The sequence below is a fragment of the Pleurodeles waltl genome, chromosome 3_1 (genome assembly GCF_031143425.1).
Source record: "Pleurodeles waltl isolate 20211129_DDA chromosome 3_1, aPleWal1.hap1.20221129, whole genome shotgun sequence".
Classification (NCBI taxonomy): Eukaryota; Metazoa; Chordata; class Amphibia; order Caudata; family Salamandridae; genus Pleurodeles; species Pleurodeles waltl.
The window spans coordinates 1,439,180,421-1,439,205,352 of NC_090440.1; the positions used below are offsets into that span (position 1 = coordinate 1,439,180,421).

General features: G+C 44.6%; 1 protein-coding gene across 5 annotated transcripts in view; it reads right to left on the minus strand.

Moving 5' to 3' along the window:
• DIXDC1 (DIX domain containing 1) overlaps positions 1 to 24,932 on the minus strand; it is a 523,962-nt gene that overhangs the window by 454,967 nt on the left and 44,063 nt on the right. For 4 of the 5 annotated variants that reach the window (XM_069224988.1, XM_069224993.1, XM_069224994.1 and 1 more), the window contains exon 2: positions 4,589 to 4,709. In XM_069224988.1, the coding sequence (XP_069081089.1) occupies positions 4,589 to 4,648 (60 nt within the window). In that variant the 5' untranslated portion in view covers positions 4,649 to 4,709. Of the gene's footprint in view, positions 1 to 4,588; positions 4,710 to 6,491; positions 6,574 to 24,932 lie in introns of those variants that run through there. The other variant, XM_069224990.1, reaches the window with a different exon arrangement.

Here is a 24,932-nt window from a genome sequence, read left to right on the forward strand (position 1 = left end):
AGGAATACGCTCAGTGTGGGCTGCTGGCCAGCAATGCCTTGCTCAGCTGCTCCTCCAGTAACCGGGTAACAGCAAATATAATAGGTCAAAAACACACAGTGGAGCTGAGTGAGGTGGCCTCCTACACAGAGGGTGTCTGCAAACACAAAAACCACTAACCACTGTAGAGCATCAGAAAACGCTCTGCAGTATTTCAACTAGTTTTATCTGCAGTGAAATAATCCACCCGACTTAAAACACCACAGGTAAGACTAGCCAAAAATAATATTCTTCTGAATTTTAACGGAAAATACTCACTGCATTGAAAGTTAAAGGACAGATTATTCGTAATACACAGTTTTAGATTTTAGCAGGGGTATGGAATCTATCAAATATATAGTGTTAGTTGGAATTTAATGTTTCGTAAATGTAACTGTGATGTGCAAAAATCCTCTTTTCGTATTTGGTGCCAGGCAATAAGGTGACAAACCATGGCAGCATTCTCCTTCTATCAAAGCTCAGATAAAATCCACTCTGATTAGATAAGGCTCATATTATATCATGGTTTTGATGTTAGCAAGGCTCTGGGTATGCTTGTATTCTGGTTATACTGGAGTCTGAAGAAACCAGAGTTATATTTGTGCCAACGTTATGGCTATTCATAATCTCCGTTAATGAATGTTTCCTGTTTAAGTCAATGTTGCATCACAGTAAGCTGTGAACATTCTCTCATTTTCATTATGCTGGAGATCTGACTATAGCATAGTTCAGGATATGTCTTTGTTCTCACTCAACAATTGCTTTCTTTGTTTCGTTTCTACATTGTTCTTACAAATTTATTTTCGAGCAATCACTTGATTTCATAAAGTGTTAATGAAAAGAAACCCAGATTATATTTTGAATGCCAACTGAGGATCGATGACTACGCTCACAGTCTCGCTGCCTCCATTTGACCACATTGTGTGATTCTTGTGCACACCGCTTCATCTCTTTGTGTCTAATTTTCTTATTTGCCATAAATTTGAGAATATACTCGGTGATAGATCAATGACTGATTTACATTTATGACTCAATAAACTGTGCAAGGTATTGTCAGAGCCAAAATGCTATGGGCTAGTTTCTGAAAATTATTTACAATTGTAGGTTTTGCATACGTGTGAAAAAGTTGGTTTTGCACTCATAAAATGATTTACTCTAGTGCTTAATTTGTGCTTATTGTTTCCGGTGCTGAGCACCGCCACTTATTTTTGAGGGCTGAGGCTTATTCTTCTGCCTCAAGCATTTGCTGAGAGCACAAGACATATGGGAAAGACGGAAGAAGAGAAAAATGAAAAAGCGTCACAAAGGTAGAAAGCAGAAAGCAGAAAGCTGCAAGAGTGAGCAGAAGTGGCAGGGAGTGGCTGTAAATGGATTGAAGAGGCCCGAGATGGCTTCAGGATTACGCTCTCTCAGTTTTCCATGCTCGCACATTTAAATGCAGCAGCCGCGTGTTTAAGAGGAAGGCCTTGGGCACAGGCACCTTTTTATTTACAAATTAAGCACTGATTTACTCCACGAAGATTATGGTGTGAGCATATCTACTCACAAGAGCTGGAAGTAGGAGAAAAATTGTGTTAAGTGATATTCACAAGCTCCTTCTCAGACCCTTCTTGACCTAGTAAGGTCCAAAATATTCTCCTGACAGGTACAGGCTTAAAACTTTCTCCACACTGGGAAGGGAATCCACCCCCTTCAAAAAAGTAGGGTGCTGAGAAAGGAGTTTCTCATGGGATTAATATTCTCCCCCGGGGAAAATGTTTTGATAAGTAAATTCGCACTTGCTCTCTAGATTTCCATGTGAGAAAACATGCCCAAATACACTTGCTCCTACAAAAACGTAATTGACAAAAGTTTTCTATGAGTATGGTTTTAATGACAACTTCTGTAAACATGTCTGAACTACTAAACGATGTAATCTGCACCAATTCATGGTCAAGGACCTGCAGGGCCATTTTGTGATTTATTTAAGAATCGGGCCCCTAATGCAATATTTACTCTTTGCCCATAAGGGTGTCATGAATGGTTTTACAGTGATTCTCTGTTATTGTTTTTTTTTTTAATACTGGTATGCTTAAAAAAAAATGATTAAGCAATGCATAGCATAATGGCTTATCAAATCCTTTTTTCAGCTCAGTTGGCCATTGTGTGTGCACATGAATGGTGGCCATCTTGTGGTGCTTTTTAGGTCGAGCGAGCAAGTGCTCTGACGTGTTGTAATCTATCTGTGGGCTTTTAACCATGGTCACTGCACGCCCATCACTAATACTTGTTCATGGGCTTGCCTTACAAAAACCTTTTTTTATAATTGGTAAATGCTTTACGTTTGTCCCTCCTTGGGGCAGTTTTGTTACTGCCTTGGCCACTGATCCTGTTATATGGATAATTGCACGTTTGCCGATACGTTTGACTGCGAGTGGACTTCTTTTTCCTTTTGTGTCTCTCCTTTGTGCTCACAGCGGCCATGGCAATATGAATTGTCTTGCTTATGTCAACTGTTTTACTTTTCATTTTCAATTAATGCGGCAAGAAAAGTCCAGTTAGGAATTTATAACGCTAATAGCTCTAACTTGAGCAAACGCAAGACCCACTGCATTGTAAATGCTTGTTATTTAAGTGAACAAAAAACATGATTGTAAGATGACTGTCATGTCTGCACACTTGCAGCGGTTATCTTAGAACGTGAAGGAGATCTTGCGATTATTTTTGCTTTAACAAAACACATTCCAAAATGGCATTCCAAAAATGCATTCGAAGAAGGCTACAACTTCCGCACCTCATAAATTAGATTGCCAAAACTGTTGAAATAAAATGTTTTTTTGCAGAATTTCAGAAATAGAAACTGTGAACAAGAAGTCTGATAGAACAATTGGAGTATCAAATAATTGGTTGAGTAATTAAATGCCAGAAAATAAGAATGTTTGACACTGCTCTTCTTCAAGGGAACATGTAGGTGACGCACACACATGAACTTGCATGATCACCTCTTCATTATGAAGCATACCCCACTGCACTTTTGCCACCTTTAGCCAACAAGATCTAATGCATGATAACGGCAGCATGGCATCTGGGATGCCTTTTGGGGTTACAGGTTCTAAGGAGGAGTGCACCAGAGTGTGTAACCTCCTACACAAACCAAAACAGTAGATGGGTATAACATGAACCCTGAAAGGAAGAGGTAAGTTTACAATTGTTTGCAGGATTGTAACAACAACCACTTGTGTGTTTGTTCGTGTTATTCCCATGATCCTGCAATAAGATTTTTACCTGAACGCCATCTCAGACACGCAATGTGGAGTAATGGAATAGCCTCAGACATTTTGCATAACAAGCGTAACATAAAACTACACAAGATAATGCCGGCATAGGCGAAATTTTCCCAGGCCTAAATACAATACATTTTTTAGTCTGGAAATCTTGATTTTCCTATACCATTCAGAACATAAAATTTGCTTTTCAATACGATATGTAATGTGGTGCATGGATTATGATGGACAATCTTGCTTTGGAATGGAGGCTTTGTTAAACGATCACATGTTTAAAACATGAGCTCTGATGGAAAAAAAATGTTGAATTTGAAACATGTGCTTCTCTAACGTGCATTGAGTTTTAAAATAAGCTTTTGTGCCCCATCTTATTAGACAGTTGTCTTTTCTTTCATATTTAGAGCTTAGTGATAAAAACATTACAATCTTGGAGGGTTTCATTGAGCTTTACAGTATCAACTTTAGATTCAAATATTTGCTTTCCTTCACCATATTGGGTTTAGACAATGAGCATTTCTGTACCACCTAGAGTTTAGAAAATTATGTTCTCTGTATATTGTATATTCAGAAAATAAGCTTTTTCTATTTGTATCACTTTCAGTTTAGTGAATGTACATTTTCATATCATCTTGGGTTTACAAATAACCTTTTCCATTTCATTTTGACTTTTGAAACAAGCTGCTCCATTTCATCCTGATATTTTACAAAAATGCTGTTCTGTACCATCTTGAATTGAATGAGGTTCTCTATACCATTTTCTGAAAATGCTTTTGTACACAACCTTGATTTTTGAAATAGCATCTATACCATCTCGACTTTACAGAACAATCATTTTTACTCTATCTTGAGTTTTGAAATTAGCTCTGTAGTATAATCTTGAATTAGCGGATTGAAACGTTTTGTTTTATCTTGAATTTAGACTATAGGTTTTTATATGATCTTGAGATTAAAAACAACATCTGTAGCATAGAATCTTGATGTTAGAGAACTCCCTTATGCATCTTCAGGAGTTTCAAAACAAACATTTCCGTCTTAAGTCTAGAGAATTATATTTTCAATATCATACTGATTTTGGAATTTGACTGTGTTGATCAACTATTTTAAATTTACAAAGTATGCTTTTCTATAGTGACTTAAATGGGTAACACTGTACAATAACGGGTACAGAGTTACATAGGGGGCTTTAGAACAGTATCATCAAACGAGTCTGGAACCATGCGATATTATCAAAAAATATGTAATTTAAAGGTAAGACTGTCGTTCACACTGGAAATGAAAATGTTTGCTCAAGACTGAACGTCACTTACCGAAGCTTCTGCAGGAGGGGTGGGCACAGGCCCTGGCACATATTCCACAGGGGTGCCCATAGTTGTTTGGCACAGAATAAGCCAACCTCACAACAGTGTTAACTGGCATACAGGAATCACTCTGCAAAACAGTAAATTGGAACAGTGAGTGATGCAGAACCAGGTTGTGGTGTAGCACAAAAAGATGCCGCCGACCCTGCAGAACATTGTGAGGGGCCCCACAGTATCCCATATGTCACTGATATTTAGCGATCTTGGCCTGAATGGAGGCCTCCTGAAGGGCGGGGACCCCCAAAAGGGTGGGGGGGGGCCTCTACACTACAGGGGCCTGCATTACACTCCGGTAGTCAGGGCATTACAAGGCTTAACCTGCCCCTGATGGGCTACCTGCTGGTCCCCAGGCTTGCAGCCGTTTGCCAAGCACTACGCCATTCCCTCCATTGCCGCAACATAACATGTCACACAATGTCATGGTGGTGGCAAAAGCCTGCATTTTATTACAATTATGTAACATGATCAAACGATGGACATAAAGCATCACAATATTGATCAATAAATAATCTGCCATAGTTCATGCATTACTGACAACCATAAATCACCAACAACCACAGCTCAGTGTCCTTTGGGAAGAACTATACTGGCAAACCAGAATTCATCATTTTGACAGCACCATTGTGACCACTCATTATATTGCATGCTGCAGCCCTACCTGGGATGCAAGTGCCTTCTCTGTTTTACCACCCTCCCATTGGCTTCTATGTTTTCCCTCAGTGTCTTTGCCAAAGTGCATTCCAACGACTACCTTTCAAGCAAACCTTACCCTCCACTGGCCTACCGGCCGCCCTTCGGAGTTTATTGGCCCAGCTTAAATGGTACTGACCCTGCCCTAGTGGCTGTGATGTCTGCCTTGCTCGGTGCTGTGGTGGGACAATGATGGTGAACAGCAAAGCAGTGCTGCATGCTGCTTCATTTGAACTGGCAGGCCCGATCCCCAATCTCTCATTCGCTATAAGCCTGGACCAATCGTGCATGCAGGATTTCCCACATGTGCCAAGGCAGCAACAAGAAGAAGATGGTGGGGAGGCCGGGTGAGTGAGGATAGGACCCATCGCTTTCTCCTCCATGCCCCCAGCTGTCTGCCTCATTGCGTGTCCTCGGTGCACGTTGCCCACGGCCCTATAAAGGTTGGGCTGAGCCTTCCTGGCCACTTGTCTGCCCTGAAATGTTCATTGTTAGGTACTTTTCTCTCCACACCCTTCTTTCTCTATCTTGGGCTTTAGTTCACTGCCCACTTACCACTCTCTTTCTCTCTGTTGCCCTCTCTCAGATAATCTTTTACCCACTCTGCCTCTTCACTCTCCCTTTCTTCTGCCAGTCTGTCTCTGTCCAGGTCAATCCCTCTGTTTCTGGCCGCCCTTATTCTCTCTATGCCCCGATTTCCTCCGTGTCCACTCCTATCTCTTCCTGTCACTCCCACTCCCATGTTCTCTGCCTTACTCTTCCACCTCTCCTATTGCCACTCTCTTTACAAATGTCCGTCTCATTCTCTCTCGCCTTCTCTTTCGTGCTTGCATCTCTATTTGTTTGGGGCTCCCCCACCCTCAGGGACACACTATTTTCTTGAAGTCTCGGTTGTTAGGCACGTGCCCTTTAGCCACATCCTTCTCTCACTTTGTCACTAACTTGGTGTTCACATATTGTTACCCTCTCTGTCAAGTGCTCTGTCATTCACTCTCCCAGTCCAAACCCTCCCTTCCACTCCCCCGACCCGCCATGTCTGGCAATCTCCCTTCTTTCCACCTCACTCTCTGTCACTTTTGGTCTCTGTCCACCTCCTTTCTCCACGTTTCTCTCCATTTCCCTCTCTACACTGCCTGTCTCGCGCTGTCCCTTTTTCACGTACCTCGCTCTCTGACATCTCTCGCTCCCGTCTTCGCTGTACCCGTGTCACTCTACTGCAACATCTCTCTTTCCCTCACATACACCTCTGGCAGTCTCCCTGCCTGTCTTTCTTACTCCATCTGTCTCACTTACAAGGCATTCCGTCGCTTTCCGCCTGACTCTCTCGAGTCTCTGTGGCGCACATTAACGTCTCTTGGCGTGTCAATACACAGGCTGCTTTGCTTCCTGTGCGAGACCATTTTTTTCAAATGCCAGAGGTGCGACTTGTCGAAACACCCTGGAAGCCAAACCATGCCCCTTTCACGTGCTCACTTCCACACTCCAAGGGGTGGGCCGAGACACAGTTTTGTTTACTTGCCCTCACGCGCTCCATGCCGCCTGATGTGAGGGCCTCTGTGCGCGGGAAGCAGTGTTGGCACCTGGGTTAACAGGACAGCAGCTGCTCACGTCCACGTTAACCCCAAAACGGCAGATCTTTGACTTCCTGTCGCAACCCGAGTACAGAAACACCGTAAACATTTGGAGCATATTTCAGTTTCAGGACAAAAATTACTAATGTGCAACCCACCACACACGTGCGTGCGCGCACAACATAAATACATAACTATCTGCTGGCAGTATTAGAAAGTGACTGAAAAGAGGCAATAGTTGCGTTTTGTATTCATCCTGGGCTTACTAAAGCCCAAATGCTCAGTAGTCCAAACAGGGCAAAACGAGTCTGTGAATCTGTGATTGTTGAACATTTTGAGAGAGAATACCGTCATATGCAGGCAAGATCATTAGTCTGAGCCCCTACCCCCCTCTAAAATTCTGAAGATAAGAGATATACCTTGATATAGGGCGTGTATCCAACCCGAAACTGGCTTTGCAGATTTGTTCCCACGCAAGTTACATCACAAGATATTACTCTTGGCGTTGGTACTACTGAGGAGGAGAGCGTACCCCACACAGCCTGCCCCTTCCCCTCGTGGTGTAACACCGCGCGCTGTGCCCCAGCTCCAGCTCTATATGTGCTGTCGCTTGCACCTTATACCAGCCTTTATTTTTTTAATTTTTTTATTTGTACAATTTTCACCGGCTTCCCACAGGAGCAACGTCTAACTGGGCAAAGAGAATACATGTTCAATTAAAACGTCGAAATATATGGGGCAAGATGGAATATTGACTGCAAAATATAATTAGTTGCCCTTTTCGATTGAAAGTACAGAACAAGCATTGGCAAAACCAACAGGTCGGGTCTTGGCAAGGTTGGGTGCTGGATATGTTTCGAATTGTTTTATGACACGCATAAGCCACGAAAAGAAAGAATTAAAAAAGAAAAATAATAATCTGGCACTTGAACATGGAGGCAATAAGTCTGCAATAAAAATGTTATTTAATAAAAAAAACATTCCATATAATTTTAATAGAACAGTGCTGGTGCTTCTAACAGGCAAGTGCACTTGAAACTAGCATGGTAACCGTTTTATTACTAATGCATGTCAGGCAAAATTAAAAAAAAATGGTAAAAAGATAAGGTGCTATTGACTTTGAATTACCGAAATCGGAAGGCACAACTGAAACACAAAAAAACCCTAAAAAACATAAAAAGCATGGAAGGAAAAAAGTCTGTCCAAAGTAGAATATTGGCCCACCAGCCCCGGAGCTGATATGCACTTCATTTTAGATGGATCTGCGCATGTGACCAGGGAAAATGCCATCAGTCACAGCTCAAGTGAGTCAATGGATGAAGTGGGCCGACCCACTGCTCCATGGAGTGGTGAGCAGAAGGAAAATGTGAATGACAGTGTCACAGGCCAATGGATTGAAGAGAACTAACCCAAAGCTCCTATATGCATGTATATAGCTACGTTTTTTTTTATATATTAAGCTTTTATTTCAGGAGTCTGGCAAAAGAGCTGAAGCAATCAATAGCTCATGCCTAAAAAGAGGATTTGGTTAATGTTACTAATTAGCGGAAGGAACAAACTATCCATTTTACTCTGTAAACTGCAAAGACCCTCTGCAGCTCTTGATTGAAAGGTTTCAGCCCATAATTGAAGATACGGGGAGATTTAAAAAAAAGCATAGGCAAAGCCAATATGACTTGTTTTTATAATGCAAGTACTCAGCTGTTGGCTTTGCCAATGTTTGTTTTTAAAGCATTAATAAAAAAATGAAAAGAAAAAGTAAATAATGGAGAAAAAAGTAAATAGCTTAAGGCAGGGCTCGAAAAAGCTACTCACCCACTTGCTATGGCCAGTTTTATTTTATGAGGTCAAGCTATTTTTAGATTCCACTCAACCATTCTGGCAAGTGGACAAAGAACAGGTGTTCTGTTTAGTCAGAAACTGAATTAGCAATTAAGATGCCTTTAAATCTTGTTCTTGTCACATCTGCTCTGTGTTCAGAGACAGAGGTCAAAAGTCAGTTTGTCTTCTTGCAATGCAAATACTTTTCCTTGTGACTGCAGAATTCCAGGATTTTGTAAGGTGAACTGTCTAACCTATGTGAAATGAAAGGCTTTTGGTATCAGGTTTTTCCTAACACATAACATTTATATAACTAAGTCAACTTTACAAACATTTCAAAATATATTTCAGTAGCTGTGAAAGTCCATTTTTTATTTTTTTGTGTGATTAAACACATATTTTAATAGGATGAAAAAATGTCAGAACACTTTACTTGGTGATGTGCAAATGATAAATGTTTTCTGAAACCGAATTTTCACAGATTATTGTTGATACACTATATAGTTTTATCAGTAAAGCTGCAAGTTAGTGGGAAGGTATTTGGACATTTCTTGGAAATGTACTGTCTGTAAATGACAGTGCGCCACAACATCATCCTTTAGTGATATATTTATTAAAAGTAAGTGTTTAAACATAAACTGAGAAACACTCAAGCCCTGATGGCAATGCTATTAGTAAACTAAGAGGCAAGTCATGCATGGATCATGTGTACCCGATATGTGGGCTAGACTTATTATACATGGAGCAAATTTATAGTGTACTTAATCAAACAAAAGAGGATTTTTTTTTTACAACAGAAATGCTAAACTCACATATTTAAAGGTGCACTCATATGTGAGAATGTAGAAAAAGGCACTGTAAAATACAATATTTGCTTAGGATCACACAGTTTGAGACCAGTTTCTAGGTCAAGTACATTACAGTTACATCGAGTAGATTAGTCAAGCTACTCAACCTGCATGTCTAGTAACATTTTTATGATTTTTCGAGGCATAGCTTAAGGTATCTCGAAGCTGAACCTCAAATTCAATAGGTTCAATCTTTCTACATGACACAGTTTATTTGTCAAATTTCACACAGGAAACTATGAACAGAATTTAAAAAAGCCTATTGCATATAATCCAGCTGAACAATAACATTGATGACTAGCGCCAGGTAGTGACAAAAACATAACAGTTGCCTGAAGAAGTGTCTGAATGTAAAGATAAATGACTGCCATTTACCTTCCAGCCAACTACGAACTGGAACAAATGCTCCAGCCATTTGGAGCCAGCAGCAGCCCAGGGTGCAGACTTATGGACATCTGGGAGAAGCAGCATTTTTACAGTCGCTCTTCAAACACAGACATTCTGCCCCTCTCTCCAGCACCATAAAATCTGCATTTGTGTGCCATGGCCTGGGATTTTATGTAACATGTGGAAAGTAAAGTATAAAATACAACAACATTATAGATTCTGCTCCTTAGTCAATGCTGGCAAAAACATAACTGTTGCTGTGCTTTTAGAGATGAGGTGGGGAAGGTGGGGAGTGATGCAGAGAATGCATGGTGTCAGGGATGTGAGAGGGAAGCAGCACATGGGACAGAGAGCAAGAAAACAGATGCACTCTCATGGAGGGCTAAAAAAACTAAAGAATAAAATAGCTCCCTGATATAAGCCATGTTAAAATACAAACCATATGTGAGAAAACAGGGTTCATTGCAGAGGCCCCCTAACTTTTTGCCCCCATTTTTCACTTTTTTGCTGGTGTTTTCATGATTCTGATGGTGCCCTGGGTACTGCTAACCAGTCCCAAGGCCTGTGCTCTGTGTAAAATGTATATGCAAATTACACTAATTATAATTGACTATGTCAACCTACCTATAAGTCCCTAGTATATGGTAGGGCATGTAGGTTTAGGGACCCCAGCATAGGTAGTTCACCCCTTGGTGCATGGCTGAGGTGCCCAGTGTCATTGTAAAGGCAGGCCTGTCTTGCTGGCTGCTTTTAAACTACAGTTATATGCAAATTCAACTTTGGAATAAAAAGTACTTGCTAAATCTTAAACTACCTTATTTTTACATATAAGTCACCCCTAAGGCATGCCCTATGTGCCCCTAGGGTTGGATGCCATGTAACTATAAGTGAGGACCTTATAAAAATTGTTTTATAAACACTGGTGAGGTAAAATAGCCAAATTCATTTTTTCATCACTGTAGTGAATGGCCTCCATAGCTTAAAATGGGGAGATTTTATTTTAATTGACAACATCCCCTTAAGTGTCGGATACCTCGAGTGTGGTACCAAATTAATTTTTAGAATAAATCCCACAGTTTACCATTGTTGGGTTTAATATAAGTAGTTCAGGTAAATAGTTTTAAAACATTACCTGAAAGTGCCCAACTTCAGCCCTGTAGTGCCCTTCTCTGACTGGCCAGCCTCTGGCAGCCTGGCCAGGCTGCCCTGATGAGGTGTGAAGTGACATGGGCTAAACACAAAGGCTGTGCCTGGGGGAGATTTGCCTCAGCAGATGGTGAAGCAGGATGGGGAAGAGCAGCCAAACTGGTCTTCGAAGGCAGAGAAGGATATTTGGAGCAGTCAGGACCTCTCTCCCTGCAACCACAGACAATTAGGTGCCCTCCTGATTAGATTAGGAGAGGGGTTTGTTTAGGATTTTTAGTCACACCAGTGGGTGGGCTCAGCCAGATCTAACCTCAAAAAATCACATTCAGCCATGTTTGATTTATGAAGAATGTTGCTCCTTGGGATTGATTTGTGCCACGCTTCCCAGGAAGTGGTCATCAAAGCGGGGGAGGAGCCTGCCTGTGACTGGATAATCAGGCCCCCCTGCTTTCTGCCCAGGAGCCATAATAAATGTGGCAGAGCTACACCCACACCTCAGATCCCTACAAGGAACAAGGTAAAGAAGAAGAAGGACTGACCTTCTGGACCCCTGACCTGGACACTGCACTCTGGAGGACTGCACCAGCTGCACATGCAGGCCTCACCACTAAAACGACTTTGCCTGTTTTCTACTGCTTCAAGAAGGGACTCCCTGTTTGTTACAGGTGCAAAGGAGCTGCCCAGAGTCTCCTGCATTAAGTCCTGCAAGCAGAGCCCAGTGGACCAGCAGCCATTTGAGGATGATGACCAGGTGGATTCTGGGAACTGTAGTCCCAACTCCCAAGGAGCAACTCAGAGCTTCTGGAACCTTGGATCAAGTTGAGGACACTTCAAGGACCCAAAAAGGACTTCTGGAAGAAGATCCAGAAGTTTGGAGAAACTCCATAAGCTAAAGAGGTGCATTGTGGGAGTTGCTGTCCCAGACCCCAAGAGGCAAACCAGAGCCCCTGAACCCTGCTGTGGACCACTTTCCTGAGTTAAGAAACACTCCTGAAAGTGTGACAGTGTTATTTTGTGGGTGGCCTGAACGCTGGACTTTGTCCCTTTCTAGTGGGACCTTTTTTTACCCTTTGAGTGTTAGTTGCTTCTATGCGCTATAAAACATTAATTCTTTAGAAATTCATATCTCTGGTTACCCTTAACCAATATTAATCATTTTTGTGTCATTTCAAAGATAAAAATATAATCTATTTTTATAAATTGGCGCTGGGCTTTTATTGTGTTTTACTTATTTACTGTTTTGTGATTTTTAAATGCTTTACACACTTGTCTCCTAAGTTAAGCCTTGTCATTCGTTGCCAAGCTACCAAGGGTTGAGATGGGTTTAATTTATTGAGACCTAACTGGACCTAATTGGAGGTTAGTGGCCGGTTGCTAAGTGTAGGCACTTACCTGCACTTACCAATAATCCACTTTACAACATTTTTGGTGCGCAGTGGTAGGATCCAGTACTTGTGTTTTTTTTTTTTTTTAAACATATTTTATTGTTTTCATAAACATAAGAAACAATGGAGAGCACATAAGGCATATATGGTTTTACATGTGTATTTTTCACCAATTGTTATGCTATTACATTCTGTGTGTCTTTACATATCGACTCTTTTGTCCTTAAACTGTCTCGTTCAGTATGTCATATATGGTGGACTACGTGCATTATCGTGTTGGCGTTTTCAAGTTATTATGTCACCTTGTGTTCTTGACATCGAACATTATTCTTAACTACCAACTATTGACCATTAATCAGACATCCTGGTGTTGAGGATACATTTTCTATCGCTGCATTCTTGACTGTTATCAATTATTATACATTATTGATGTATATGAGAGAAAATTTCTGGGGGTGGTGGGAGAGTTTCATCGATTTTATTATGTACTTAGTGATTATTATCTTATGGGTATCATTGGGATGCATCCTCGTCATGTTCATCTTTATCCAACGATGTGAATTTTTCTACTAATTCATCCCATTCCTGGGCTATTGGGTATTTCCTCCGTCCGGCATTTTCTTCTCTTCTAAGGGCAACTCCGTCTGCTTTACCCCATTCTATTACTTCTGCCCTCCATTGGCTCACCGTGGGTGCTGTCGTGGCTTTCCATCTCCTAGTCAGTAGGCGTTTAGCCAATAGGAGTGCTAGGTTTATCCATCTAGGGAGAACTTTCTTTTTTTGGGGAAGCAGGAGCATTCCCAGTATACATGTCTCCATTTTACAGTATATAGTCTTCCATGCTAGTGTATTTAGGGAGTTGGTTATATTTTCCCAGTATTCAGAGATGGCATGGCAGTTCCAGAGCATGTGTGTGAGTCCCGCTTCCTTCTCTCTGCATCTAGGGCACGTTGAGGACAGTTCTGGGTATAAGAAATGTAATCTGTGTGGGGTAGGATATGCTCTGTGGAGTATAGCATATTGAATTAATTTAAATCTTGTATTACGGGATATTTGGCTTGGGTGGTTTAGTATGTTAGTCCACTCCTCCTCTGATATCTCTCTTCCTCCGTCTGTTTCCCATTTGATTTTTAATTCCGTCAGAGGTTTAGATAGGTGAGTTTTCAGTCCTTTATACAGCCATTTGACTATATGTGTCGCTTGGCCTATAGTATATATGGAGTGTACCAGTGAGTGTGTAGGTGGTTCTGTGTTATTCGGGGCCCAGTATTTAGTGACGTAATGTATAATACTAGCATGTAGGAGGAATGAGAAAGCTATGGATTTGTTATAGTTTATGGCCAGTCCAGACAGGGGCATGAATTCTTCGAATATATACGCCGCTTGTTAGGGTTTTGGTTCAGATCTTTAATATATAATATAATATTGTCTGCGTATAATGAAACTACGTGTTGTGCATAATCTATTTCAATGCCCCATGTTTCGCCCTCTTGTCTTAATAACTGTGCCAGTGGTTCTATGGCTAAGACAAATAGTAAGGGGGATAAAGGGCAGCCTTGCCTTGTGCCTCTATTTACCGAATAAGTGTCTGATATATTTTGTCCTGTACGTGCTCTGGCTGTTGGTGCTGCATATAGTAGGTTGACCCATTTAATATAGTCTGGTGGAACCTGAAACTTCTTTAGGACCTTTATCATGTATTCCCTACTAAGTTAGTCGATAATCTATGCACATTCAAGGAGGTGTTCCTCGTTGGTACAAAACCGCACTGGTCCGTGTGTATAAGATTGGCTATGTGTGGTAGGAGCCTTTGTGCTAGAATTTTTGCTAGGATTTTATATTCCATGTTTAGTAAGGATAGTGATCTATACGATGACATATCCGTTTCGTCTTTACCCGGTTTCAGTAGGGACGTCACTAGTGCTTGCCCCGTTGTGTCTGGTAGTCTTCCTATCTCTAAGGATGCTTGATATAATCGCTCTAAGTGTGGGGTGAGCTGTGTGTTGAATAGTGAGTAAAATTCCACTGGTAGACCGTCTGTACCTGGCGTTTTATTGTGTGCCATATTTTTAATACTTTCCTTGATCTATCCTTGTGTAATTTGAGCTCCTAGTATCTGCCCGTCCTCTGCGTTAAGTGTTGGAAGTTTCATCCTAGCAAGGAAAGAGTCAATTTTTCCCTCTTCTACTGGGGGCGGGGTGGAGTATAAAGCCATGTAATAATCTTTAAAGGCTGTATTAATGTCCAATTGGGTAGTTATATCACCATGTTGTATTGTCCTGATATGCAGTATGGGAGTGGGGGCTAGTTCTTCTCTTATTAGTCGTGCTAGGAGTGGTCGTGCCCTATCACCTTCTCTGTGCATTCTTTCCTTATATCTAATATGATCCAATTTTCGGAGTTTTTCTACCAGGCGGGCGTGTTCAGATCTGAGACCCTGCAGTGCTGTACTGTTGGTGGGGTTAATGATCGATTCTTTCTCAAGGATACCCAGCTTTTCTTCCGTCTGTGTCAGTTCACTCACCAGAGTTTTTCGTACTCCCGTCACTGCTCCTATTATAACCCCTCCTATAACCACCTTGAATGCTTCCCATTCAATTAGTGGGGAGGAAGCTGTGTCTGTATTGTTATGGAAAAAGGTCTTGATTGTCTGCGCTAGTTCCTCTCGTAGGGCAGTGTCTTCTAACATTATGGGGAGTAAACGCCATGTTGGGATAGGTGTGGATGTTCGTCCCCATTTCATTGTCACTTCTAAAGGGTTATGGTCTGATAGTGTCTTCGCAAGGTAAGTGGTTTTTACTATGTGCGTCTGCAGTGCCTCAGTGCAGACAATCTGATCCAATCTCATGTGTACTTTGTGAAGATGGGAATAGAAGGAATATTCCTTCATGTTCATGTTTCTTGCCCGCCATACATCTGCTAGGGACCATCCCTCTAGCCATCTCTTTAGTGCATCTGCTTGTCTCCGTGCATTTGTTCCTGACATTGGAGGGGTGTTCCAGTCCATGACAACATCTAACACCGCATTAAAGTCTCCCCCAATTACCCAGGGTATATGTGCCCATAGTGTTAGCACTCTGGATAGGCGTTCTAGAAAGGAGTCTTGGCCAGTATTTGGTGCGTACATGCTGCCCAGCACCACTGGCTTCCCATCTAAGTTACCCTTGATTAAAACGAATCTACCTTCCACATCAATCTTAGGGGCATATGTATACTCTGTTTGCGCCAAATGTGCGTCAAAATTTTTGACGCACAATCGGCGCAAACCCTGCCCCATATTTATACTTTGACGTCCGACCCCGCAGGCGTCAAAATTCCACCATGTGCGTCATTTTTTGGAAGGGGGAACCAGCCTTGCGTTAATTATATGCAAGGTAGGCGTTCCCTTCCAAAAAATTACTTTAAGGCCTGTGCCCCTTATTTATACTCTGGCGTCATTTTGACACACAGGAGGGGGTGGGCCTTAAAAAACGGCGCACAGCCTGATGTGCGCTGTTTTTTAACGCCTGGTTCAGGGCAGGCGTTAAGGGACCTGTGGGCTCGGAAGAAGCCCAGAGGTGCCCTCCTCTGCCCCCAGGGACACCCCCTGCCACCCTTGCCCAACCCAGGAGGACACCCGTGGATGGAGGGACCCATCCCAGGGAAGTAAAGGTAAGTTCTGGTAAGTATTTTTTTCCGATTTTTTCTGTGGCATAGGGGGGCCTGATTTGGGCCCCCCTACATGCCACTATGCCCAATGACCATGCCCAGGGGACATAAGTCCCCTGGGCATGGCCATTGGGCAAGGGGGCATGACTCCTGTCTTTGCCTCAGACCTGACTTGCACCATTTTTTGACGCACAACCCCCATTTTCTCATACGCCGGCGCTGCCTGGTGTGAGTCAATTTTTTTAACGCACACCAATCCGCAGCGCCGGCTAACGTCATTCCATTAATAAGGCGCCCCCATGGCGCGTTGGAATGGCGTTAGCCGGCGGTAAAATTTTTGACGCACAACTGCGTTGCAGCAGTTGTGCGTCAAAAAGTATAAATATGGGCCTTAGTATCTACCACTTCTAAGGGCACACCAGCTCTTATCCACACAGCTGTTCCTCGTGCAAATGCCGAGTATGAGGGGTGGAAGATCTGGCCTCGCCATTTTTTATGAAGTTTTACCGCTTCATGTGCAGTAAGATGAGTTTCTTGTAAATAAACAATACGTGCTTTGCGGCGATTTAATTGTGCAAGGATTCTGTGTCTTTTTTGGATAGCTCCCATCCCCCTCACATTCCAAGTGACTATATTATATTCACGTTGTGTATGCATATTTGAGTTTGGATCTGTACATCCGCATTTGCTTATGGCCCCATGGTAGTCTATAGTTTCTGCAGGATAGTGTATCTGCCGTAGTTGTAGATGTCTGTTTTAATAGCAAATAAACATATGTATATTCTAATAGAAATACCAAGCAAAGCCTAAACTTGCTTTGCCAAACAATTACGTAATACATAACTTAGGTGCTACAACGAAGCAGCCAATTCGTGCTGGAAGGGGCCCACGCACTGGGGCGTGGATCAAGAATATGTCCCACTGCCAGCGGGTTTGTTAGTGATAATGTAAGAGAAAAAAAATGTAACGTATGTCAAGGAGCTCTACCAACCGGGCCCACCACAATTATTATAGGGGGGGTGGGAGAGGGGGGTCAACCAGAAAACATAATAGATATTTTGTGAATGTTATTATGGGGTTACATCTGCTAAAAGTCTCTAGCTAGTTGTGGAGTTATGTCTGGGAATAGAGCCATGCTCCCCTCTGAGTCCGATGCCGCTATGCTATCTATTAAAGAAGCAGTTCTGCAGGGAGAGGAGTTCATCTCTCGTAAGGAGCCTGCAGTTTGTAATGCATTATTTTGTCCCTCCAGGGCTTGACGCAGTGTTGGGCCTGTTCTTTTCCGTGACGTTTGGTCTTTATTACGTTTGTCTCTACGATGTTGCGGAAGTTGTCCTGCGTGGTGGCCGTTGTTCTGTTCCACCGCCCGTGAGTATGGGAAGTTTTCGTAGAGCCAGGTACTCACCAGGTCGGGCGAGTCAAAGAAGTGCGTTTTTTGGTTATGTGTGATGCAGAGTTTTGCTGGGAATAGTAGTGCATATTTTATCTCCATTTTGCGTAGTCTTTGTTTTATTATTTGAAAAGATGCTCTGCGTTTTTGGGCTGCCAGGGTATACTCTGGATACAGTGAGATCCTGGTATTGTCTATTATAATGGGATCTAATTCTCTCGTAAGGTGATGTCTCTATCTTTATAGTTCAATATTCGTGCTATTACAGGTCTTGCTGGGGCTCCTGGTATGGGTTTTCTGCCAGGGATACGGTGTGCTCTCTCCACCACAAAGTGAATCGACAGTTTGTCTTTGGCTATGGATTGTAGCTATGTCTCAATGTATTGTGTGGGGTTGTTTCCTTCTTTGCCTTCGGGGAGCCCAATTATGCGTATATTATTGCGCCGTGAACGCCCCTCTGCGTCTTCCATCCTTTCCTGCAGGGCTTCCATCTGTTGCTGGAGCTTCGCAATGGCATTTTTATTGTCATTGTGTGTTGGGAGGATATCTGCCACCGTTGATTCCGTTTGTTTTAACCTGTCAGAGAGTTTTGCTTGGTCATCTTTCATTATATTCATGTCCGTTGTGATCATATCTAATCTGTTCTCTATGGCTTGACGAGAGTCTCTAATTTCTTTTAGTATAGTGTCCAGCTTATCCATATTCTCTTTCACCTGGGGCGTTGGGTTCTGACTCCGGGGAGTTGGTGTCACACCGTCCTCCATTGTTTTGCCCTTGGTGCGGCCCATTACCAAACTTCCCTGTAATGTTCTTTTGTCTTACACCTCAGGTCGGATTTTCATAGGTTCATTCCTGGAGAGGTCTCGGGTCTTATTGTTTTTATAGCATTTGATCAGGTTGCGAGGATCTTATTTCCTCTTTACGGAGTATAGTAGGGGGTAGGGGGAGGTCTTGGGAATGGCTTCGCGGTTTATTCCTTTTGTGTGTACTGTAGTAGCACTTGTTCCTACGCAATCTAGTTCTTCACCCTTCCCCTCGCGCCACCTCCGACCGTCTCAGCGGTCGTCTGTATTCTCCGACTGGGGCGTTTCCCTGTGTCCGGTCCTCCGCCTAGTGGAGCGTTGTCATCATGCCCCGAATGTAAACGCAACAAGGCCCAGGTTCTAGCTCAGCTCAAAGCGGATTCTCAGCGCCAGACCGTCTTCTCTCAGTTCTGCGGTTGTAAATGCTGCGGGGCTTTCGGTGTGGTGTGCACTGTTGTCCGGGCTTTCAAGGGCGGGCGGGGGGGAGGGCCGGCAGCGGTCCAATCGACAAGCAGGTCTATTATTCGGTTGATTTTCCGCCCTCGGCCTCTCCCACTCACCGCCTCTCTGCCATGTCAGTCCATGTGTCTCGTCCCCAGGCCTATTCCGTTATCCGCATCCGTAAGTGCTGTGGGCCCTTTCGCGTGCCACCGTCCGGTTCCCAGCGCGATCACGGGCAGGGAAGGGTTCAGGGCCGCAGGGTCGGGTCCTATTGTTTTTATAGCATTTAATCAGGTTGTCAGAATCTTAAATCCACTTCGCGGAGTATAGCAGGGGGGGAGGAGGAGGTCTTGGGAACGGTTTCGTGAGTTATTCCTTTTGTAGTAACATTTGTTATCACGCAATCTAGTTCTTCACACTCCCTTTCGCGCCGTCTCCGACCGTCTCAGCGGTCGTCTGTACTCTCCGACTGTGGGATGTTGTCGCCATGCTCCTCAAATGAAACCGCAGCAAGGCCCAGGTTCCAACCCAGACCAAAACGCCTCCTCAGCACTAGAGCGTTTTCTCTTAGTTCTGCGGTTGTAAATGCAGTGGGCCTTTCGGTGTGATGTGCACGGTTGCCGGAGCTTTCAAGGGTGGGGGGGAGGGACGCCGGCGGCCAGATGAACAAACAGGTCTGTTATTCAGTTGGTTTTCCGCCGTCGGCCGCATCTTCGCCCCCCCCACTCACAGTTTCTCTGCCATGTCAGTCGACATGCCTCGCCCCCAGGCCTGTTCCGTTCTTCGCATCCGTAGGTGTTGCGAGACTCCTCGCGCCCCGCCACCCGGCTCCCAACGTGACCGCGGGCAGCGAGGGGCCCCGAGCCACCGGGTCGGCACCCTGGACGTGCCGGACCAGTCTGGCCCCGGATCGCACCCCCAGTCACCACCGCTCAGCGCCTCTCGGCCGCAGCTGGTTCCGTCATCGCACGGCTTTACTCATCTTGTACAGGCCCATTCAGCTTTCTTCTTATTTGTTCGTGTTCCAACCTCTTTGGGGGCCCTGGATTGCACCTTCTGACTCTCGACACCTCCTCCGAAGCAGCGTTTGGGTTCTGGTCGCACCCCCGCCCCCGATATGTGTCGGATTGTAGTTTTACGGCGGGCCCGGTTGGGAGCTCCCTGTTTATTCGACCACCATCTTAGGCGGTTGGCCACGCCCCCATCTCCAGTACTTGTGTTTAAAGTCACAATACAGTTTCAAGTGAAATACGTTAAAATCCTTTAAATTGACATGGTGCTAATTTTTTTTATTACTTCATTTTGGATTTTTCTAAATTGTTCTGATCAATTGCTACCAACGTTTTTTTTAAGTGATACAAAATTTAAGGGAGACAATGGAGCTTGATCTGGCTAGCCTACCTGTAGGAGGCTGGACTGGCTTGTAGTGAGTACCAAGGGGTACTTGCACCTTGCACCAGGCCCAGTTATCCCTTATTAGTGTATAGGGTGTCTAGCAGCTTAGGCTGATAGATAATGGTAGCTTAGCAAAGCAGCTCAGGCTGAACTAGGAGACGTGTGAAGCTACTACAGTACCACTTAGTGTCATATGCACAATATCATAAGAAAACACAATACACAGTTATACTAAAAATAAAGGTACTTTATTTTTATGACAATATGCCAAAGTATCTTAGAGTGTACCCTCAGTGAGAGGATAGGAAATATACACAAGATATATATACACAATAGCAAAAATATGCAGTATAGTCTTAGAAAACAGTGCAAACAATGTATAGTTACAATAGGATGCAATGGGGAAACATAGGGATAGGGGCAACACAAACCATATACTCCAGAAGTGGAATGCGAACCACGAATGGACCCCAAACCTATGTGACCTTGTAAAGGGTCGCTGGGACTATTAGAAAATAGTGAGAGTTAGCAAAATAACCCACCCCAAGACCCTGAAAAGTGAGTGCAAAGTGCACCAAAGTTCCCCTAAGGACAAAATATTCGTGTTAGAGGGAGAATGCAAGGAAAACACAAATCAGCAATGCAACAACGATGGATTCCTGTCTGAAGGTACCTGTGGAACAAGGGGACCAAGTCCAAAAGTCACAAGCAGCTCGGAGATGGGCAGATGCCCAAGAAATGCCAGCGGTTGGTGCAAAGAAGCTCTTACTAGGCTGAAGAACTGTGAATACTGCAGGAACGACAAGGGCTAGAGACTTCCCCTTTGGAGGATGGATCCTCCACGCCTTGGAGAGTCGTGCAGAAGTGTTTTCCCGCCGGATGGACGCCAACAAGCCTTGCTACACGCAAATCGTGCGTTTGGCGTTTTTGGACGCTGCTGGGGCCCAGGAGGGACCAGAAGGTCGCAAATTGGACCTGCAGAGAGAGGGGACGTCGAGCAAGACAAAGAGCCCTCACTGAAGCAGGTAGCACCCGGGGAAGTGCCAGAAACAGGCACTACGAGGATGCGTGAAACGGTGCTCGCCGAAGTTGCACAAAGGAGTCCCACGTCGCCGGAGACCAACTTAGAAAGTCGTGCAATGCAGGTTAGAGTGCCGTGGACCCAGGCTTGGCTGTGCACGAAGGATTTCCGCCGCAAGTGCACAGGGGCCGGAGAAGCTTGCAAAGTCGCGGTTCCCAGCAATGCAGCCCAGCGAGGTGAGGCAAGGACTTACCTCCACCAAACTTGGGCTGAAGAGTCACTGGACCGTGGGGGTCACTTGGACGGTGTCGCTGGATTCGAGGGACCTCGCTCGTTGTGCTGAGAGGAGACCCAAGGGACCGGAGATGCAGCTTTTTGGTGCCTGCGGTTGCAGGGGGAAGATTCCGTCGACCCACGGGAGATTTCTTCGGATCTTCTGGTGCAGAGAGGAGGCAGACTACCCCCACAGCATGCACAAGCAGGAAAACAGTCGAGAAGGCGGCAGGATCAGCGTTACAGAGTTGCAGTAGTCGTCTTTGCTACTATGTTGCAGGTTTGCAGGCTTCCAGCGCGGTCAGCGGTCGATTCCTTATCAGAAGGTGAAGAGGGAGATGCAGAGGAACTCGGCTGAGCTCATGCATTCGTTATCTAAAGTTTCCCCAGAGACAGAGACCCTAAATAGCCAGAAAAGAGGGTTTGGCTACCTAGGAGAGAGGAAAGGCTACTAACACCTGAAGGAGCCTATCAGCAGGAGTCTCTGACGTCACCTGGTGGCACTGGCCACTCAGAGCTGTCCAGTGTGCCAGCAGCACCTCTGTTTCCAAGATGGCAGAGGTCTGGAGCACACTGGAGGAGCTCTGGACACCTCCCAGGGGAGGTGCAGGTCAGGGGAGTGGTCACTCCCCTTTCCTTTGTCCAGTTTCGCGCCAGAGCAGGGGCTAAGGGGTCCCTGAACCGGTGTAGACTGGCTTATGCAGAATTGGGCACATCTGTGCCCAACAAAGCATTTCCAGAGGCTGGGGGAGGCTACTCCTCCCCTGCCTTCACACCATTTTCCAAAGGGAGAGGGTGTCACACCCTCTCTCAGAGGAAGTTCTTTGTTCTGCCATCCTGGGCCAGGCCTGGCTGGACCCCAGGAGGGCAGCTGCCTGTCTGAGGGGTTGGCAGCAGCAGCAGCTGCAGTGAAACCCCAGGAAGGGCAGTCTGGCAGTACCAGGGTCTGTGCTACAGACCACTGGGATCATGGAATTGTACCAACAATGCCAGGATGGCATAGAGGGGGCAATTCCATGATCATAGACATGTTACATGGCCATATTCGGAGTTACCATGGTGAAGCTACATATAGGTAGTGACCTATATGTAGTGCACGCGTGTAATGGTGTCCCCGCACTCACAAAGTTCAGTGAATTGGCTCTGAAAAATGTGGGGGCACCTTGGCTAGTGCCAGGGTGCCCTCACACTAAGTAACTTTGCACCTAACCTTTACCAGGTAAAGGTTAGACATATAGGTGACTTATAAGTTACTTAAGTGCAGTGTAAAATGGCTGTGAAATAACGTGGACGTTATTTCACTCAGGCTGCAGTGGCAGGCCTGTGTAAGAATTGTCAGAGCTCCCTATGGGTGGCAAAAAATGCTGCAGCCCATAGGGATCTCCTGGAACCCCAATACCCTGGGTACCTCAGTACCATATACTAGGGAATTATAAGGGTGTTCCAGTAAGCCAATGTAAATTGGTAAAAATGGTCACTAGCCTGTTAGTGACAATTTGAAAGTAATGAGAGAGCATAACCACTGAGGTTCTGGTTAGCAGAGCCTCAGTGAGACAGTTAGGCACCACACAGGGAACATGTACATGCACACCTATGAGCACTGGGGCCCTGTGTGACAGGGTCCCAGTGACACATACATATAGGCCACAAACCTATGAGCACTGGGGTCCTGACCAGCAGGATCCCAGTGACACATAACAACCATACTGAAAACATAGTGTTTTCACTATGAGCACTGGGGCCTGGCTATCAGGATCCCAGTGAGACAGTGAAAACAGTGACAAACACCCTGACATACACTCACAAACAGGCCAAAAGTGGGGGTAACAAGGCTAGAAAGAGGCTACTTTCTCACACAACCCCCCCCCAAACGAAGGACAATAAGGCTAACCTTGGCCAGTTGAGACTTTATTGTCTAAGTGTTGATAAGTAGAGAGTAGCTCTGCAATAGACTGGTTACTCCCTTTATCATCCACTATATGGTTACTTCCCTGTGGGGATGTAAACCACCCTGTTTGAAGTTTTTTAGCTAGGCAACAATGTGAAGATGTATTTTCAGAGTTTCTATCAGTAAGTTTTAGTTTAGAGCAGTGGGAATTGTCCACTGAACCTATTTGTAGTGATGGAAATGCCAGACAGGGATGCTGTCTCAGTAAAGCCATAGCTGGGCAAAAACTTTGTCCATAGGGCTGGAAGAGAGAACAGGGATGCTGTTTCTCTTGGGTTGGAGCAGGGCAGGGATGCTGTCCTATCAGCTCCACACTAGGGCAGGGATGCTGTCCTAAGTGTTGTGAGGCAGTGCAGGGTTTCTGCACTAAAGTTTCCCTGGGAGGGTTGGAGGGATGCTCCATGTTAACTAAAATGGGGCTCTTTTTCTCACCAATGTTAGTTATCCCACAGAGAGGTACTTCCACCTCAGGGAGTACAGTTTTGCCAACTGATGATTCCCTTGGAACAGGTGCCACCCCAGGAGAGGTTTCTCCCACCACAGGAATAGTATCCTGAATGGTAGGGTGGTTAGGGGATACTGTGATACCCTTTTTACCTGTTGATGGAGAGGGATCCTGAGTTTTCAGGCCTTCTCTCCTTTGCTTTTTCATTTCACTTGAAATGAGAGGGAACAATTCCTCAGGGATGCCCAGCATGGCTGCATGGGCATAAAACTCTACATCAGCCCAACCTGAGGCCTCTAGGTCATTACCTAAGAGACAGTCTACAGGTAAGCTAGGTGATACCACCACCTGCTTAGGGCCAGTAACTCCACCCCAACTAAACTGAATTATAGCTAAGGGAAGAAACTTAGTGGAGTTATGGACATCAATAATCTTATACTGTTGTCCAATGATGTGTTGTTCAGGAGGCACTAGGTTTTCAGTCACCAAAGTGAAACTGGCCCCTGTGTCCCTGTAGGCCAAGGCCTCAACACCATTTATTGAAACTGTCTGCCTGTACTTATCCATTGTAAGGGGACAAGCAGCCAGTGTGGCAAGGCCAATGCCACTAGGTGTGACAGAAACTGTCTTGGGACTGATTACATCAGTTTCCACTATGGACCCATAAGTGAACCCAAATACACCCTTTGCTTGACTGTTGCCAGCAGTCCCACCACTAGTACCACTACTGCTAGGGGCACTAGAGCTTGATGTATTAGTGGTGGTAGGCTCAGGGGGTTTACCTGGACAGGACTTATCCCCTGGCCTATGGCCTCTGTTTTTACACACAAAGCACCAAGGCTTTTTAATGTGTGCAGGTTGGGAAGAAGAGGAAGAATTTGTTTTATCCCCACCCTCTGAAGAGTGTTTAAGATTTGAAGTGGGATCTTTGGTTTTACCCTTATCCCCATGCTTATCTTGAGATTTTTCACCATCTTTCTTCTTATTGCCATCTTTGTCACCCCCTGTATGAACTTTTCTGTTCACCCTTGTTCTGACCCATTTGTCTGCCTTCTTTCCCAATTCTTGGGGAGAGGTCAGA